Genomic DNA, 19,194 nt, shown 5'->3' with positions numbered 1-19,194 from the left:
TCCCTTTTTATCCCTTTCCTCCTTTCCCTATATATTCGTTTGTATTTTTTTGAAATTTAATAAAGCTTTCTATAGATATATATAAAAGAGACCATGAGAATCCTGCTTGAAAAATGAGTTACTGTTTTAGGCAAGTTCTAAAGTGCCTATCTTTTTAATGACAGTAGTTGACCATTAAAAGATTTATATATAAAAAGTACTTAAAATCATTTGAAACAGCAGCATATATAAAAAGGGGGCCTGAAGAGAAATTATTACATACCATAGCTCTAACATTACTCCATCAATATTGTCTCTGTCATATTATATTTTCCATTATGTGCACTATTAAGAAATCTAATTTTGTCACTAGGTTACAGAATACATTGCGATCTCAAGGAAGAAATACTTTGGCTAAGATTTTTCTAATATGACCTTGCTATTATTGCTTACATTTTTTGTTTTGTTTTTTTAAGAGAAAAAAATGGAAACTTGTCTTTTCAATTCACATTTTGGGAAGAAGAAAAAGCATTTATTAATGTATCTTTGTTTCCTTGAGTAGTAATTTCAGTCCTTAATTTAAGAATATTTTTCCTGTGACTTGATCCATTCAGATTTTTGAGCAAACCCCTATCATGAAATTCAATCAGAATAGAGCTGGAAGGGACCTTGAAGGTCTTCAGCCCACTGCTCAGGCAGGAGACCCTATACCATTTCAAAAGGAGTTCTTTTCCCGATAGGTATACCATGCAAATTTACACCAGTCTATTGTTTTCTTCCAGGGGGATAGTAACCCTTTGTTATCAAAGCGCCCCTGACGGGAATTCGAGATATATCGTAGGCTAAGAATCGCAACTTTAGAGGAACCTCTGCAGATATTCAAAACAGGATGGGCTCATGGCGAATAGCTTAATTACACCCATGCTTAACGTGAGAGTCCTATCGTTTATGTAGGATTTGGAAAAGCAGAACTCCGTCCTCTCGTATCTGACAGGAACAATGGATAAGAAATGCTGAGCCAGGTCGGAAACAAATCGCATGGGCCATCAACGGGAAGTGATCCACAGCTCTAGCCAGCAGAGCTTCAGCCTTCCTTCAGGTCGTTTTTCTGAGCGAAACGGAAGATTTCCTCCGTTTCTCACCACCTCAAACTAGTGGCGGGCTCTGAAACGCGCATGCGCGTCGGGTCGGCCGCTTTTTTTTTTTCCTCTTTTCTTTTCTCTTTTCCCCTAGTGTCACGCGCTTGCGCATCGGGTAGCCGTGGCCGGGCGAGAGCGGCAGAGTCGTATACGGGAAAAGGCGGTTGGCTGAGCCGCCGCCTTAACAGCTGTTTCTCTATGAATCCGGAAGCGCGTCAGCATGCGCGGAAAAGGGCGCGTGGAGCCCGAACGGCCGTTCGCTTTCGGCGTCGGAGAAAGGCCGCCGAGATGTCGGTGCCCACCGCGTGTGCTCTGTCGCGGCCAGGGAGGCAGGAGCCGCCGTCACCGCGGGTCAAGGCGATGCGCGGGGACAGCCGGGAGAGCGAGGAAGACGAAGAACAGGCGGAGCCGCCCAGACGGGATGGAGAAGCAGCGGCAGGGAACACCCTCTGCGAGCGGGACTCTCTGCCGCAGTTGGCGACCACGAAGTTGGACGGGAAAGAGGAAGAGAAGCAGGAACGGGAGCACTTCCGGAGAATTATCAATGCCTTCCGTTACTATGGGTAACCGATTCACTCCCCGCTTACTCTGATACCTTACTCTGTGTGCAGTATAGGACCTTCTAACTCGGATCCACCAGTTCATAGCAATATCTACTCAGGAGGATGAGGTGGTAGTGGTGGTGGGGTTTGTGTGAACAAGGGCTAGAAATAACAGGTAGTTCTCGATTTACAACAGTTCCTTTATTGACTCTGAGTTGCAATGGCACTGAAGAGAAAGGGACTTGGGACTATTTTTCACTCTTATGAGGTTGCAGCATCCCCATGGTCATGTGATTTGCATTCGGGGCTTGACAACTGGTTCATATTTATGACGCAGCAACCCGGGAGTCATCCTTTGCGACCTGATAAGTGAAGTCAATGGGGAAGACAGATTCACTTAACAACCGTGTTACTAATTTAACAACTGCGGTGATTCGCTTAAAAAATGTTGCAAGAAAAGTGGTAAAATGGTATTAAAACGTGCTTAACAAATTTCTCACTTAGCCACATAAATTCTGGCCTCAATCATGAGTCAAGAACTACCTGCACCCATTTCAAGCCTGGCCTCAATCATGGAAACTCATTGAGGGACTTGACCAGTTCACTTTCTTTCAGCCCAATTTGCATCACAATCAACCTTAAGCTCTAGAGAAAAAGCTGGGATACCCATTTAATAAATACACTGGGACTCACTCTGAAATAACATGCCAATCTAGCATTATCCAGAAGTTTTGAAGCCTAACTCTTAGGGTTGATCTCTTCGAGTTGTTCCACCAGAAAAAATTGTTGAGACTATCTTGGATTACCTAAAGAACAAATTGGTTCTTTATGTAATCAATATATACTACATAAACAAACAGTGTATGTAATGTTTATTGGAGGTGGTGGCCCTTTGAAAGTTGTATGCAACGAAATTTCATTTTAATGTATGCCAATTAGTGACAATAAAGTTATTCTAAGTTCTAAGTAAATTATATTTAAAATTAAAGAAAATAAAACGAGGCCACTTGTGGAAGCACTCACAAAAAACTGCAGTTTAAATATTTTGGACACATAACTAAAGAAGGTCATTGCAAATGTAAAAGGGACTTTTAAAAAGGGCAACAAAAGACAAAATGAGTAGATAATAACATTGATCACATGTGCAATCTTTCAAGAATTAAAAAGCTGTTACTAGCAGATAAACTTGGAGAAATGAGGTCCATTAGATCATGGAGAGTCATAAATGACTGAACAAAAGCAAACACACAAGCTAAGGATTCCTGGCAGTAAGACCAATTGAATATAGCAAAATTCTGAGTAGTTTTGGACAGGATTGTTTAAATGCTTATAATTTCATTTCTTTTTCCAAAATCATAGAAAGAGTTAGGTGAAGCAATAGCAATAGCAATAGTAGTAGACTTATATACCGCTTCATAGGGCTTTCAGCCCTCTCTAAGCGGTTTACAGAGAGTCAGCATATTGCCCCCAACAATCTGGGTCCTCATTTTACCCACCTCGGAAGGATGGAAGGCTGAGTCAACCCTGAGCCGGTGAGATTTGAACCGCTGAACTGCTGATCTAGCAGTAGCCTGCAGTGCTGCATTTAACCACTGCGCCACCTCGGCTCTTAGCAGTGTCAATTACACAGCATATTAAGTTTTTTTAAAATTACCACTTCCAAATGCATTGCCATGTCCATATTCACTGATTTAGTGTTTCAGTTTATGGTTAGTGTTAGGAATCCAGCAAGATGAATTTCAATAGGATTGTCTTTTTAACACTTTTTAGCCTATACCAATTGTGTCTGAAGGTAATGGAACTGCCAAATCTGCAGCTCATCTTAGTATACATTATTGGTGATTTTTAATTGCATTTTTAATAAAAATGTTATGTTTATTAATTGCATTTCTACATTGGAATATCTATAATTTAAATTATAAAATACATTTTCTCCCCATATGTTAGAACAATTGGAAACAGTCACAGAATAAACCTAAAACAATTTAATACAATCAACAATTCAGCAAAAGTTTTAAATATATATTTATCTTCTGCTTTAAATGTTTTCTGAAACAACATCTGTGTGCTGTTTTACAAAGTTTGTAAATCTAAATGGCTACTGGTGACAGGCCATATTCATTTGTAATTTCTTCTAAAACAATGTGATCCAAGTAACTGAAACATATTTGTTATTAATATAAAATAGATTTTGGAACATTGTTCTGTCTAGCAATGAAATTCATGGGTTCCTAAATTGTTAATTTTGACAGGATTCTAACTATATTCTCATGTATTGGCATATTGACTTTGGGGTGAAATTATATCTGATAAATTTATATATGTGATTAAAAAATGTTTCCAAATGGGCATCCACTGAAAATTTGAAAGACTGATACCAAGAAAAGTTTGTTTTATTCTTTATTTTTGATACTTGTTTTTTTAATTTCTAGAATTAATATGCATGAAAGAGTGACTCGTGCGGAGAGACAATTTAGAACACTTCCAGCCATTCAACAGAAATTGTTACCTCAGTTTCTCCCTCATCTTGACAAGATTCGAAAATGTGTTGACCACAATCAAGAGATCTTGCAGTCTATTGTGAATGACTGTACCCGAATGTTTGAAAATAGAGAATATGATGGTGATGTATGTTTAGCATTTTATTTCTAAAAAAAGAGCAATTGTGTTAATTTTAATATTTTTAGTGATTCATAGATGGACTTTTTTACACATGGAATAGTTTTCAAATTACTTGGGTTAAATTAAGACAGTTCTAGGAAAATTGATAAACACTTTCTTGGATTTTACAAATGAAATACCTTTCTAGTCCATTCCAGTAAACCATGATTCTCTTTCATTAGTAATAAGGAGGAATGTTCCCACAAATAGAAGATATATAATTTATATTTCTACAAAGCTATGTCCATTCATTCAAATTTGGTCTTGTCTTTTGAGATAAAGGTAATTAGATCTTTTCCAATTCTACCCTGATTTTTTGCTTGAAGCTGATTCTTACTTTCCACAGGTGCCACTATTATTTTCAATTTATCCCTATGTCCTGGGAATTACTGAAGGCTTATAGTGCAAAACAGTATTCCAGTTTTTATTTTTCCTTTTATATTTAAACTACTCATAAACAATGGTTCCTTTCTTTAGTCTTAAACTTTTCAAGTGTGATTAACAGGCTCCAAATGCTCTTCATATCAATATGAATAGTTCCATTCCCCTTTTCAGATAAGATCATGTTTTAGTAGTATAAGGAAGATTTTTTTAACAGCCATTTTCAGCTCTAGTCAGAACAAAGCATGGATATATATGCTGATTATTGTCCAGTTTTACTTTTGTGTGCTCTATCCTGATTCTACTTAATTTTAGAATTAAGAAAGACCTTACAGATATTAGTAGAATTTTTTCCAAATTTAATCACAGGCACACCTATTATTAATTGGCCTTGATCTAACTGGAGATGTTTTGATTAATAAAATCTTTTTTATCTTTTTCTTTTCCATCATTTTGGATCCTATTTAAAGAGTAAATAAGATGTCTGTGAAATAAGATCTCTGTGCCAGTCCTCTTCCTCTTCATTACTCTGAATTATCTCCTGGCTTACTTAATGAACTTGAGATGATTCATGATCTAATAGACTTTCAGCAGCACAAATACTACCTGATTCGTTTTAGGATCACTAGCCCTTTTTCGCTGGTTTTAAACTAATAGCTGTTTTTAGCAGCTACTAGACATATTAAGTACATGTTCACCATTTAATTGCCAGTTGTGACCTCCATTTCTAACCTTCTCAGTCTCCTTAATTACCTTTTTGCTAGTCCATGTTTATTAGTGCTCTTATTAAATATAAACTAATATGTACTTCAGCACCTTATCAACAAAGCAAGTATTGACTTATATTTGGATATACACAGGGACACATGAAGTAGCAATGAGAAGCTATTGCTGAGAAAAGGCTCACCAGACAACTTCTATTCCGAACAATGAATGTCAACTTTTTGATGTGTTATATATATTGTGTGACAGTATCATGTAACATATGGGAAGAGTTGATTTAGGATATCAGTCTTAATTTAGGTTCCAGTTATTAGCCCTACATTTTTATATTAACCAAGATGTTATGATAATGTATCAGATTAATCTGTAGCTAACTTTTTTTAAATTAGGGAAATGGAAAGATTACACCAGCTTCAACTTTTGACATGGATAAATTAAAATCCACTCTGAAACAATTTGTAAGAGATTGGAGTGAAACTGGGAAACCTGAGAGAGATTCTTGCTATCAGCCTATCATTAATGAAATTGTAAAGAACTTTCCAAAAGACAGATGGTAAATACCTTTTAAAATATTTATTTAAAGAGAAGATATGCACAATAATGCATTTCTGGTAAAGGTTACTGGAACTGGTCTTTGAAAATGTGTTTAGATCATAAGGAAAAAAAACGTCATGAATGTTGGCCGTCTTTTTAAATGGCTTCGCTTAAAATGTAATTGTTATTACTAAACAGATCAGCAAAGAGAGTAAAGTTTATAGTTACAAGAATAACATACCATTTAACTTTGATAAGATAGCTCTTTTATTTGCTATAACAGCATATTATAATTTGGAAAGCTATGTTGAGAAGACCACAAGATGACTTGGATATATCTTCCTTTTAATTTTTTTTAAGAGCCAGAGATGAAAGGAACGAAAAGCTCTCGATACCACAGTTCTTTTGTGAGACCTAACAATCATATTTTATCTCAAGCAGAGAGCAAATAAACCATTGGAAGGGAATAGCAGTAGTATTAGTAGTCTCTTTATAAGTGAGATTTGAGATTATTAAAAGGACATAGCATAGCAGTCTTGACCCACAGTCCAATGTTTCCCTTGTCTGTGTTGAGAGAATTCATTTGATAACTGGTGGACTAAGGTGGAAAAACGAAGTCTGTTTTAATCTTACTTTAACACAGCTTGTAATTGCTACTGCATTACTGAAGAAAAAAAAGCTAAAAAGCTCATTCATAATATAACACGAATACCCTTCCCTTGTTAGATTCAAGGCATTCAAGAATGTCTTCAAATATAGAAAAAATACGGTAAGTTTTTATATATTTAAATAAAAGGGTTTGACTTTCTCAAGAACCCCCACTTTCCCACTTAGCTTTGTGGAAAAGGGATATGTGTGTGTGAATTTTTAACTCTGTAGGGACATTAGTAAATGTTAAGGATTAGCATTTTTCTTTTTTCCTTCTTTTGAAATATGAAGGGTCCCCCCCTTTGATACATACCGTAAGTTTAAAAAAAAAATTTTTTTAACTAGGTAGTGAGGTTGATCATCTGCGATCTATTTTGAAATATTTTGTCCTATAGACAAAATATAGCAAAGTTTCAGCAAAGTTAATAGTGTGGCTAGCCCAAATCATTAGCCATATTGACATGTCTTCTGCACAATAAAAGTCAAAGACAACAATGTTAAACTCAAGAACCAACAAAATAGAGACATTCTATGTGGATATGTCTTTATTTAAAGAAGCAGAAGTATGTTCTTTGAATGTAATGTGGCTTATTCATCTGGAAAGTTAAGGAATACGTTGTCGTTTCTTAGCACACATATTGAAGCAAAAGATAAATAAATCTTTACTAAATTTTTACTTCTTTGTCTAAACAATATCAAAACACCACAGTCAGAAGGAATTTTTTAAATGCTATAATTAGTGATAAATACTCTGGTGAGGGTTGGGCAATAAATTATACCACTTATTTTTAATTAAGCTTAACCTCTATAGCAAGCCTGTCAAACTGGTGGCCCGCCAGCCGGATATGTCATGCACAGGCCATGCCCACCCCAGCTCTGCAAAGGCAAAAAATATCACAATCGTGTCCATGACACGAGTTTGACACCCATGCTCTATAGAAAATAAAATAATAGAATATTGTGACTTTATAAAAGTTCACATTTCACATTTATTATTTTCATTGGAAGAATCAAAAATGGGAAGAATAAGTTCCTTAGTTTTGAATATTTTTTAAGATATGGGTTTTATTTTTGAGAAAGCTAATTCCACTTCTTGCCTCACATTTATTTGGAATCAAGTTTCAAAACAACTGTAGAAAATCTGACAGTCGTCCAGGGAGAATGAACCTTCCCCCCTCCATTTATCATCTCAGATTTCTTTATGCTCCACATTTTGAAAACCCCTTTCTTAAAAGAATTTGACTAGTCTAAATAAGTGTAATCATTTGTTCAGTTGGAAAAAGACTTCGGTTTTTCAAGTGCAAATTTATTCCATTTATATTTTACTTTTCTGCTCAATCAGGAACTTGGGAAAGCTGAATATTGGATTATATTCAGTATTCCAAGAGCAGATTTCTGCTTATACAGGATTACCTGCTCCAAATCTGTTACAGAAGGTCTTAGTCCTGGAACATGCTTGAACCTCTACACAGAAATATAGGCCAAGATTAACAGTCCTATCTACTGACCGAAATAGAATCTTTCAGTGGAATGATACTGGCTCCAGTACAATATTGGTGGATGCACATAGTCATAATAAACTTTGGGGAAATTCAAACTGGTTTGGGGTTTTGCAAAAGAAATACAGTAAATATTATTCTTGTGTATTAATATTAGAATTTACATTGAGCAAAAGTGGAGCCAACAACCTAGACAAGTACACTGGCTCTTTGTAATTATTCTCTGGACAAGGAGAGGACTTGAGATTGTCCACAAGTGCTCTATACAGATAACTCCTTGCAAGAACCTGTGAGACAGGTTTCTGGCAGGTTTAGACTTCTGGGAGACAATGGAACAACCATCTTGCTGAAATTGTGCTTTGTGCCTTTAAAAAGGACATTGGATTCACATACTTTTCAAATCAATTTTGGCTATTGCTTGTTAACTGCTTTTCAGCTATTAAAAATCTTTGCAATGTCAAGTTTTACAGTTTTCTTCAATCCTTAGCAAAATAAGTTTTAATTGCAAGTTTATGGATTTACAAAAATACATTATTTTTTAGAATAAGCAGCAAAAGAATGATTATAACTTTGATTTTTGAAAGTTACAAATAAGGATCCAGATGAATTTGAATTAAGAATCCTTTCTGCGGGAAAATGGTTTGGTTTCAATTTTTTAAAAAAGGATGAGATTGGGAAGGTTGAGAGAGAACCAGAAGGAACTAAACATTATAATTTGAGGAGATTAATACTTATATTTGATTTACTAATACAGAATGAAGCAAAATATTTGATATTGGACATATTGAAGACTGTTTTTGGACAATGGAGTCAAATTAATTTTTAGATTTTTTTTACTTTTTAAAATTAAAATTAATTTTTATTTGTTACAAAGGGGGAAGTTATATAAGTTACAATTATTTAAAAATAGATTTAAAAATGACAGGCTACAAGAATGATATGAAAAAGCTGCTCTATTGGATATATAAAATGCTACTATAATTATATTTTAATTATAATTAAAAAGATATACAAATAATAAAACAAGAGTGGCCCGGTTTCTTATATTGGATTTACAAAAGAGGCTTGTTAAAGCTTTTAAGGGAAGGATCAAAGAAATGAAAAGTAATAAAGCCTAGTACATTATTTGAAGAGATCAAAATTGCTAACAAAAAAGGAAGGATTCTAAAATTGATTTCTTTGACCAAGGTTAAAATAGATATGTTGTTATTTCTGGTAACTCTTCATAGACATTTTGCTGATTAGGACTGAAATGAGGAGGCAGTTAAAGTTTTTGTTTATTTATAAGATATGGGACATTTATTTTAACAGAAAGTGGTAAGTTCCTAAAATTGCTTAGACTTGTTGGAATGAAGGGAGATGACTGACTGACTGATATATATGATGTGTTTTCGACCTTGAGTTACTTATAAAGTAATAAGACAGTATTAAAAAATAATATATAAAAGTTCTTTAAAATACTGATGAGCTTATATAGCTTAGTGCTGTATGTCTAAAAAAAGTCAGTATCTCCTGATTGTTTATATTATACATTTCACTTGATTAAAGATTGAGTCATTATTCAGTCATTTGATTTTACTAAGTCTTTCCTAGTATGCTTGCCTTATCCAGATGTGTATAGAGATTTTTCCTGAAGATGGGCAAAGAGCAATATAAACAAATTGGTTCCTGTTTTTGTACTGAAAGAAATTTGTTAGGAACAATAATAGCACTCAAACTTATATACTGCTTCACATTGCTTTACAGCCCTCTCTAAACGGTTTACAGAGTCAGCATATGCCCCCAACAATTTGGGTTCTCATTTTACCCACCTCGGAAGGATGGAAGCAGGGGTGGGTTCCTGCCAGTTCTAACCTATACAAGAGGTTCCACAAATCTACAGTGCCGTTTAGAACTGGTTCCAGCTCCCTCCCCCCGCCCGTCTGCACATCATCAAGATGAAGAGCAAGAGGAGGAATTCTGGGAGTTGAAGTCCACAAGTCTTAAAGCAGTCAATGAACACCCCTGGTTTTTTTTTTCTAAAGGGTTAGGGGTGCAAGGGTCTTGTAACTTGACAGCTTTAAGACTTGCGTGCTTCAAATGCCAGAGTTTCTGAGCAAACATTTTGGTTGCTAAGCAAGAGCATTGTTAAGTGAATTTCACCACATTTTACAAGTTGGCCATGCCCACCCAGTCACATGACTGCCAATCCACTTCCACTTGGTCACGTGGCTGGCAAGCCACTCCCACATGGTCACATGACTGGCAAGCCACTCCCACAAAGCAGGCCACACCTAAAAAAGAGGTTCTAAATTTTTTTGAAACCCACCACTGGATGGAAGGCTGAGTAGATCATAATCTTACTATTGTTCATTTATTTATTTACAAATTTACCTGGGAGGAAATCCCTTTAAATAAAGTGGAATTAAAATGTTACAAGACAAGGATAGGATTTACATTTTAAGTTTGTGCAAAATGCAAACAAAAATCAAAATATTCTTCAGTGCAACCTGAAGAATGAAACCAGTAGTTTTAAAAAAGCTACTTTCTTTTCTCTAAATTATATTGCTGTAGTAGCTTTCCAGCATTTAAAAGAATCAGGCCATTTGCAGGACTTAGACCAAAAAAAATACATTGTAAAAACATAAGTTTAGCAAATTTAAATAAAAATAATGAATACTTTTCTGTGTGTAGAGTCAGTAGACATGTTGATGATGACTTTTTGCTAAAATAAACCAAGCTTGGGAACTAGAAGACATGATCCAAAATGAATTGGCATTATTTCTCTCAAATATATTTAATTAAAGATTAACCCTTTTTCTTCTTTCAGGGATCTCTCCAGAATAAATGTCCTGGTCCCGGGTGCTGGGCTAGGTAGATTGGCCTGGGAAATAGCTATGCTTGGTTACACTTGCCAAGGAAATGAATGGAGCCTCTTTATGCTCTTTTCTTCTAATTTTGTACTGAACAGGTATATATACCGTCTTGTACATGTGGTTCTACGCTTGTGTTTTTGAACGGGCCAGCGATGACACTGTTATTTCATGAAACTCAGGTTCTTTAACTGAGTGTTAAATGTTTGTATGTTTAATATTTCACATGCTTCTTTAAATTATTTAAATGCTAAACTAATATGCCTTTTGGATGTTATATGGGGGGGAAATTTATTGTATTTCATATGTGCTCATTTAATCGGCTACGCTTACTGTTTTTAGATGCTATTTTCAGGGTGACAAACAGTGTTCAAATTGGTTAAATAATTTTTCAGTTGTATATAATAGGAAATGATATAGTAATGATGGGCAGTCCATGGGTTGCATAGTGCTTTTCAGCACATCAAGATTCTGCTATCAAAATTCATCTTCAAAATGGTTAAAATGTTTCTTCCAATCTTAAACCCCAACAATCATCACTAAATTGCCCTGTCTTTGCCTGATTCCAGAGTTCTTTTTATAAATAAAAGTGGAAAACTCTAGAAAGGCAAAACTGGTCTTACTTTTAAGTTCCTGAATACCCTGAAGAGGAAAAAAATGGGCCTATCCTTTCTAGATCACCTACAAGAGGTTAGACATTTGAGTTGTCTGCAATCTGTTTTAATTTTAAAGATTAAATAAAGATTAATTTTAAGCAATGAATAAAGTTGTTTAAAAGTTGTTCAAAGTTGCTTAAAAAACTAAACACCGTTTCTTAGTCTTCTTAAACTTTTAAAAAGCAAATGTTTTTGTAGTTGCTTCTTTGTAGTAGGTTACAAATAATAAGTGAAACCTTGCAGCAATTATTTTTAAGAAAGAAATGTTAATTATCAAGTTGTATTTGAAAGAACACAAAATAAAATATTAAACATTGCATTGTTCAATAATAATAAATAACTTTTTGATAATTATGTTACAGATGCTGTGAAACTAATTCATGTAAATTATATCCCTGGATTCACCAGTTTAGCAATAACAAGAGATCTGCTGATCAAATACAGCCAATTTATTTCCCGGATGTTGACCCTCACAGTCTTCCTCCTGGTGCCAACTTTTCTATGACAGCAGGCGATTTTCGAGAAATCTACTCTGAGAGTAGTAAGTGGGGAGGGGCAGGAATTAGACTTGGAAAATGAAATTTGTCAAATCCTCAAAATTGAGGCAATATTAATTAAAATTATTTTTTGTAAATAATTTTAAAAGCCTTAAGTTAAAAAAAAGAATGGATCTCTGTTTTTCTATTAAAGTGTCTTATAATTTTACTGAAGGATATTTAGTAGTTAGAAGGGTCTCTGATCTCATTTTTTGGGGTTGTTTTGTCAGCTAGCAAATAAGACTTGATCATACTTTAGCATTACAATAGAGAGCAGGAAGGTCTTTGTGCAAAATAATAAGATTTGATCAGCTTCTTTTTTCCTTTTCTCCCAGATAGAAAATAAATACAGACAGTTCTTAACTTATGACCATTTATTCAGCGACCATTCAAAATTATGATGATTAACAAATGATGGTTACAAGCAGACTTCGGAGTTCTGGCCATCCCAGCACTCCTGTGATCATATTATTGTGATCTGCTCACACTTAATAGCGGTGCCTCATTACATTCCCGCCTGTCTATAAGCTTCTCTGCTAGTTCAAATGGTTCAATTCTACAAATTAGAAATGTATTGGATTGTTCTGCATAAGTAGACTCTTTGGAATTTACTATTTACTACACATAGTTGCAGCCAAGGAAATGAGTGAAAATTAAGACACTGAACTGAGCGCAGATAACTATTACTCTTAAGTCTTCTTTATGATGGTAAACTACAAGCTTCACTGCACAGCTAGGTTATTCTCTGTTCCTGTTTCTATATACAGATATATGGGACTGCATAGCAACCTGTTTCTTCATTGACACGGCACACAATGTCATTGATTACATTGATACAATATGGAAAATACTTAAACCAGGAGGAATATGGATCAATTTAGGTAATTTACTAGATCTTTTGAGTACTAGAAAGGACTGCAGTATTTGTATATTTTAATTTAAGTATGATATAAGGGAATTCCAGCTTGATCTAAGCATTGAATTAAGAGCATTATCAGTTTATAGGTTAAAGCGTTTGATAGTCTTGTATTTCAATTCATTTTGGGGATAGATCAACCAAAATAGAACTGGGAGGGACCTTGGAGGTCTTCTAGTCCAACTCCCTGCTCAAGCAGGAAACGGTATACCATTTCAGACATTACAATTCAAAGTAGATTGCCAGGCAGATCTTATAAAACATTTTAAAACAACAGAATCTACCTTTAAATTGGAAAAAAATGCAAATGTGCTTCAGGCATTACTGTGTATTTACCCAGGCCTTCAGATCATCTACTGAGTCCCTCCTCCAACTCCTTTCCTTAGAGAAAGTAAGGTCAGAGGGAAAATCTTTGTAGTGGGGTCCCATTCAAGAAATTCCTTCCCCAAGGAGGCTTGATTGATGACCATACTAGCATTATTTCAGTGCTAAATGAAGACCTTTCTATTTTGCCAGGATTTTTATTTTGTCTATCTTTGCATTGTCTTTGAGCACAGTACAGTTGTCTTAATTTATATGGTGTGCTTGTTTTGCATTTTATTTTACATTTTTTATTCAGATTGTATTTTTAGTGTGCTTTATAATAAACTGCCTGATGGGTTTCAGCTACTAAGCAGATACTTTTAAAAAAAGAATTAATAAATTATTTTTGATCTCAGAAGGATTTGATAAAGTTACTGCTTTTTCTAATATGTCCTAGGTCCTCTTCTTTATCATTTTGAAAATTTAGCAAATGAATTATCTATTGAATTGAGCTATGAGGATATAAAAAATGTAATATTACAATATGGATTCCATATTGAGGTAAGAAATGTTGATTTTCACATACCAATAATAATGTTAATATATAATTCCTCATTCTGTTCGTTCTTCATGGCATGATTAGTTACTATGATAGTAACAAGGTGATTAATTTGCCAATATTCCATTTAAAAAAAATCAAATCCTCAGAACATGATTTGTGCATATTTAGAGCTGCCCAAACATGCAAAGATTAGGACTATGAATAAAAACAAAATACAATAAAAGAACTTGTAAACTTCCAGGATAAGTGGAACATGCAAGTGTTAGTGGAGAGAAGGGGAGAGTAAATGTTCGTGATGGGGGACAGGATAGGCATAGTGAATGATTCTTAATTGTTTACGGACATGCTCTAACTTAAGGAAGAGAAGGGCAATTGGGAAGAACACATGAGATTAAATAATTGCTCATCCTATACCGGGATGGTGAACCTATGGCATGTGTGCCACAGGTGGCACGCGGAGCCATTTGTCAGAGCACGCGAGGAAACCTTTTTTAAAGCCATTTTTCGCCCTCCTTAGGCTCCAGAGGCTTTATAGGAGCATGGGGAGAGTGAAAAGAGGCTCCCCCCCCCCCCGGAGGCCCTCCGGAGGCTTGAGCTTCCCTGAAGCTTCCGGAGCGCAAAAAACCGGCCCTATGGGTAAACAGGATGTTCAGGAATGGACGGTTTAAGCTCTCCGGAGGCTTCAGGGATCTTCAGGAGGCTTCCCTGAAGTGACTTCCAGTTTGCTCATACGCTCGTTTTTTGCCCTTCGTCGGCTTCAGGGAAGCATTCTGAAGGTTCCTGAAGCCTCCGGAGGGCCTCCCGGGGGAGGGGGAGGGTGTTTTCGCCCTCCCCAGGCTCCTATAAAGCCTCTGGAGCCTGAGGAGGGTGAAAAAAGCATGGAAAAATGGGGGGGGGAGCACCTCTCATGCACGCATGCGCACTGGGGGTTGCACATTGCATTATGGGTGTGCACAACCTCCTGCGCTCCCCCCCTTATGGCACATGAGCCAAAAAAGGTTTGCCATACTGACCTATACTGACCTGCTGAAAAGTTTGAGTTGTGTAGCATTACAGTAGCATTTCACGTTTGAAATAAAATGCAGGTAACTAAAGAAAATACTGTTTATTTTTCAGATGGAGAATGAATCTGTTTTGACAACATATACTGTGAATGAATTATCTATGATGAAATACTATTATGAATGTGTGATGTTTGTGGTTAGGAAACCAGAAAGCAGTATCTGAAACAGACTGTCCAAAAAGAAAATTGCTGGCATTTTTGTTAACAATGTTAGCAAAACATGAAGTGGCCTGTAAGGGATGACTGGACCCAGCCTCTTATTAGTGGTGCCTTTTTATTCCTAACAGAATGTAACTATCATTATTTTCTACACTACTTAACAATATCCAAACATGCATCTCTGCATTATTTATATTTGGGTTATTAATGTGGAATTCAAATATTTATGTATCTGCTCTTTCCATTTTTATTTAATGTAATTTTGGAAAGATTGATATTTTAATACATTATTGACATTCATGGTTCTCTGTAATATACAGAAATGTCTACTACATTTGTATGAAAGAAACACTCCTGGATACAAAACTGAATCCCCTACCCACAGACATATTGCTTAGATAACAAATACAAATCTCAAAATATTTTGATCAGTATTTTAGAGATTTTTCTAAAAGGGTCCCCCCCTCCCCCCAATGAATTGCAAATACTTAAAAAAGCATCATGTGAATGTGGCTATTTACATCTCAAAACTTTAGAAAAAGTCAGAAAACCTTTGTAAAAAAAATCCTCACGTTTGTCCTCATAAGAATTTTATACACAAAATTGATTGATACATAGAGCTGCAATCAATAATATTGGTTTTGCTCATACCATGTTGAACATATGGATAAATAGTTTGAAACACTGATATATGGAAGCTATTACTATAAATGTACTACTTGTCTAAATGAGACTGTAGGTAAGTTTTATAATATTTTGTCACAAATTCCAAAATGAAGATCTGGAAGCATTCCTAAAAGATGTCTGGCATTGATTCATATTGTCATTGAAGGTATTATTTTTTCATAAGTTGATACGTGGTAAAACCAAATTATTTTAAGACAGTGCTATTGGTAATTGTGCTGAACTACCCCACATTATGATATACTGACACATGTACACGAACAAACTGGATAATTATGTTTTGAAAAATGTACTATCAATCCTAGATCTCATGATGTAATTTATTGGAATCTGTCATAATTCTGAACTAATTACCATATGATGCCTTTACAATGCATAACTTGAGCACCAGCTCTGTTCAGATTTATGCATCACTCACTGCCATGAATTCTAGTTATTTAAGTACAGTTTATGCAAGATCTCTTTAAAATTAATCCTATGTAAATTTATGGAAATTAATATACCATCTCAAAACAAAGAAGTTAGGCATTATTTACACTTAATATATTGATTTAGCTTGCAGATATACTAGTCCAAAATGCTTCCAGTGAATTGAGCTAAGAAGATATAATCTAGGACACGTGACTGGCTTTTGAAATACCAATAGTGCAAGAGAATCAAGATTTATGTTTTCTCTTATGCCACTAAGGCCTAGCTAACTATTATGTGTCCTTTTTCAAGTCAAAAGGTTAAAGAATAATTTTGCTTCCTGCTGTACTTGAACTAGAAATAGAATATATTGCTCTATGAGCAATGTTGTTAGTTAATTAAACTCAGTGCAAAAAGTCAAAATTCAAATTGACTTGTTAAGTTCCTTGGCTCAATATAAACTGCAGAATATGAAACCTTTGTGCTTTTTAAATAGATATTTTAAGGAAAACTGAATTCCCATATTAGAGCAACTTGTAGCCATTCTGTTACCCCCAATAACTCATGTAGATATATGTTCAAAGTTGCCTTTCAGTGCAAACTTACCTGAAAATAAGTTCATTGAAGTAGGTGGGGTTAATTTCTCAGTGGATATTGGATTGTTCTATTGATATTTTTCTCCTATCTTTGCTAAATGCAGGACACAACTACTGTGTCTACTTCTATCCTAGAAAATGTTCTTTTATAACTTAAATTGTCTGAAACTACTTTGGAACTAATGTAATTTATGCATCAATGCTCAAATAATTTTTGTTGTACATCAAGTGTCTTAAGTTCATTAAATTTATTTGCTTTTTACATTTTTGTTAAAATTGTAAGTATTAACCCTTTTAAGTCATTAAATTAACATTTTCTTTCCATTTTTTTTCATTCCCAATTTGAAATTCAGTTTTCATGTAAAGTACTTCTGTGTATACTTTGAAATTCTAATTTTTGAGGAATATTACATTTTTCTTCTTCTACATGTGTACAATACTTTCACAATACAAACATAACAAAGATTACGGAAAATTGGGAATTAGGATTCATTTCCAATACTGATATGTAGAATTCATATTCTGTATTTTACAATAGAACTATCATGGGTTAATTTTTAAAAAAATTCTTGTAAGTTTGCATACTTTTTGTATATTTGCACACAATAGAAAATTATCTATTTTGATCAAAGGAGGCTGGCAGTTGTGATCATTTTATGATCGTGTGATATATAGCATTAAAAGGTACATATGCAGCCCCATTAAATGAAAGTAAATTTTAAAATGTAAAATATCCTTTATTTCAAATAGTGACTTTGCAACCATCTGCGAATATTACTTCCAAGTAATGTCTCAACCATCTGGAATATTACTTCCAAACAATGCAAGTAAAGTTTAATTTTTTTCTATTGATCTATAATGGAATTTTGACCACTATTCTATTTTTTCAGTAGTGCTAACCTTGCTTCCATTGTGTAAATTATCTCTGAATACCTTTTTGTCATCTTTTTATTAGCTGAAAATGACATATCTTGGTGCTTGAAAATTTGTGAATCCTGGCTCATTTAAATAACAAAATTCTGGGTATTCAGTATCAAAGCTAGATTTTCACAATGCAGGTGTGTCATGGATTAAACAAGAGAGATTTTGGAGTATCTAAAAAAAAAAATCCCAGCGCTGATATTTGCTAGTCTGGAAAAGATTATAAAGCTACAGGTAGTCCTCAATTTACAACAGTTTATTTAGTGACCCTTCAAGGTTACACCAGCACTGAAAAAAGTGACTTTTCACACGACTTTTGCAGCATCCCCATGGTCATGTGATCAAAATTCAGACTTGGCAACTGACTCATACTTATGATGGTTGCGGGGTCCTGGGGTCATGTGATCACCATTTGTGAGCCTCTGACAAGCAAAGACAATGGGGAAACCAGATTCATTTAACAACTATATTACTAATGTAACAACTGCAATGAGACACTTAACAATTGTGGCAAGAAAGGTCGTAAAATGGGGCAAAAATCACAAATGTCTCACTTAACAATGGAAACTTCGGGCTCAATTGTGATTGTAAGCTGAGGACTACCTGAATTTTCAAAGACACCACCATTCCACTGTCAAGCAAATTATGCATAAATGAAGGTAGTTCAACACCATTGTTATATTAAACAATAACAATGCAACACATACAATAATGAATTTGATAGTGCCACTATTTGGTAAACAACATAATATCCCTCAAAGTCTTTCTTGAAAAATCACTTGAATGATTTGGGGGGGAGGGGGAGAGAAAGAAAACTAAAGAAAATGCTTGTTTCCAAAATCTTAAGAAGAATTGGAGTAAAACAATAAGGCAAGCTATGGAGAAAAATCATTAGCAATTATTCCAATATACAATTCAAGGGAAAATAATGTAAAATGTTGCATACAGGATATAAGAATCCAACAATTTTTAAAATAGACAAATCATTCAATGTTGGAAATGCTTCAGTAAAATAGGAATATTTTACCACTTGTGGTCATGTAAAAAAAATGCAAATAGAAAGAAATATATCAAAACTGCAAAATTCTAATCAAAACTTTAATCAAAACCTCATATTTTATTACTAGATAATTCCAAAACACCTAAGTGAAATATAGCACAATTCGTTAACCTACATGTTAATAGCTGCAAAAATAAAAAAAAATTCAGAAAAAACTTTGCTGATAATATGAGATTAGGAGAAATTGGAATATGCAAAAATGCAAAATTGATAGGGTTGTGCATATGCATAATTAAAATTTAAATTCCAGCAGGAAAGGTTCTATAATATACTACAGCAAAGAAAATTTAGGTTTCTATGAATGGAATCAAAAATAATAATGAAATTACCTATTAGCCATTATCAATGTTCAATGTAAAGTGCAAATATTTA

The 19,194-nt window shown here is 34.6% G+C and overlaps 1 protein-coding gene across 1 annotated transcript; it reads left to right on the top strand.

Moving 5' to 3' along the window:
* Positions 1 to 29: 29 nt before the first annotated feature.
* CARNMT1 (carnosine N-methyltransferase 1) lies at positions 30 to 17,542 on the top strand. The gene is made up of 8 exons (XM_032213065.1): positions 30 to 1,681; positions 4,093 to 4,288; positions 5,815 to 5,978; positions 10,916 to 11,056; positions 11,977 to 12,155; positions 12,918 to 13,031; positions 13,827 to 13,930; positions 15,048 to 17,542. The coding sequence occupies exons 1-8, from the start codon at positions 1,155 to 1,157 to the stop codon at positions 15,156 to 15,158; spliced, it is 1,536 nt and encodes a 511-aa protein (XP_032068956.1). The 5' UTR covers positions 30 to 1,154; the 3' UTR covers positions 15,159 to 17,542.
* The last annotated feature ends 1,652 nt before the right edge of the window (positions 17,543 to 19,194 follow it).

This window comes from Thamnophis elegans, chromosome 3 (assembly GCF_009769535.1).
Source record: "Thamnophis elegans isolate rThaEle1 chromosome 3, rThaEle1.pri, whole genome shotgun sequence".
In the NCBI taxonomy this organism is placed as follows: Eukaryota; Metazoa; Chordata; class Lepidosauria; order Squamata; family Colubridae; genus Thamnophis; species Thamnophis elegans.
The sequence above is the reverse complement of the archived record's forward strand: the minus strand, read 5'-3'. Positions and strand labels throughout refer to the sequence as shown.

Bases quoted from the DNA above. Each gene is read 5' to 3' on its own strand.
- CARNMT1 (XM_032213065.1), top strand. From the start codon at position 1,155: ATGCGCGTCGGGTCGGCCGCTTTTTTTTTTTCCTCTTTTCTTTTCTCT. The intron at 13,032-13,826 runs GTAATTTACTAG...AATATGTCCTAG, and splicing joins AGGAATATGGATCAATTTAG to GTCCTCTTCTTTATCATTTT. The intron at 13,931-15,047 runs GTAAGAAATGTT...TTTATTTTTCAG, and splicing joins AATATGGATTCCATATTGAG to ATGGAGAATGAATCTGTTTT.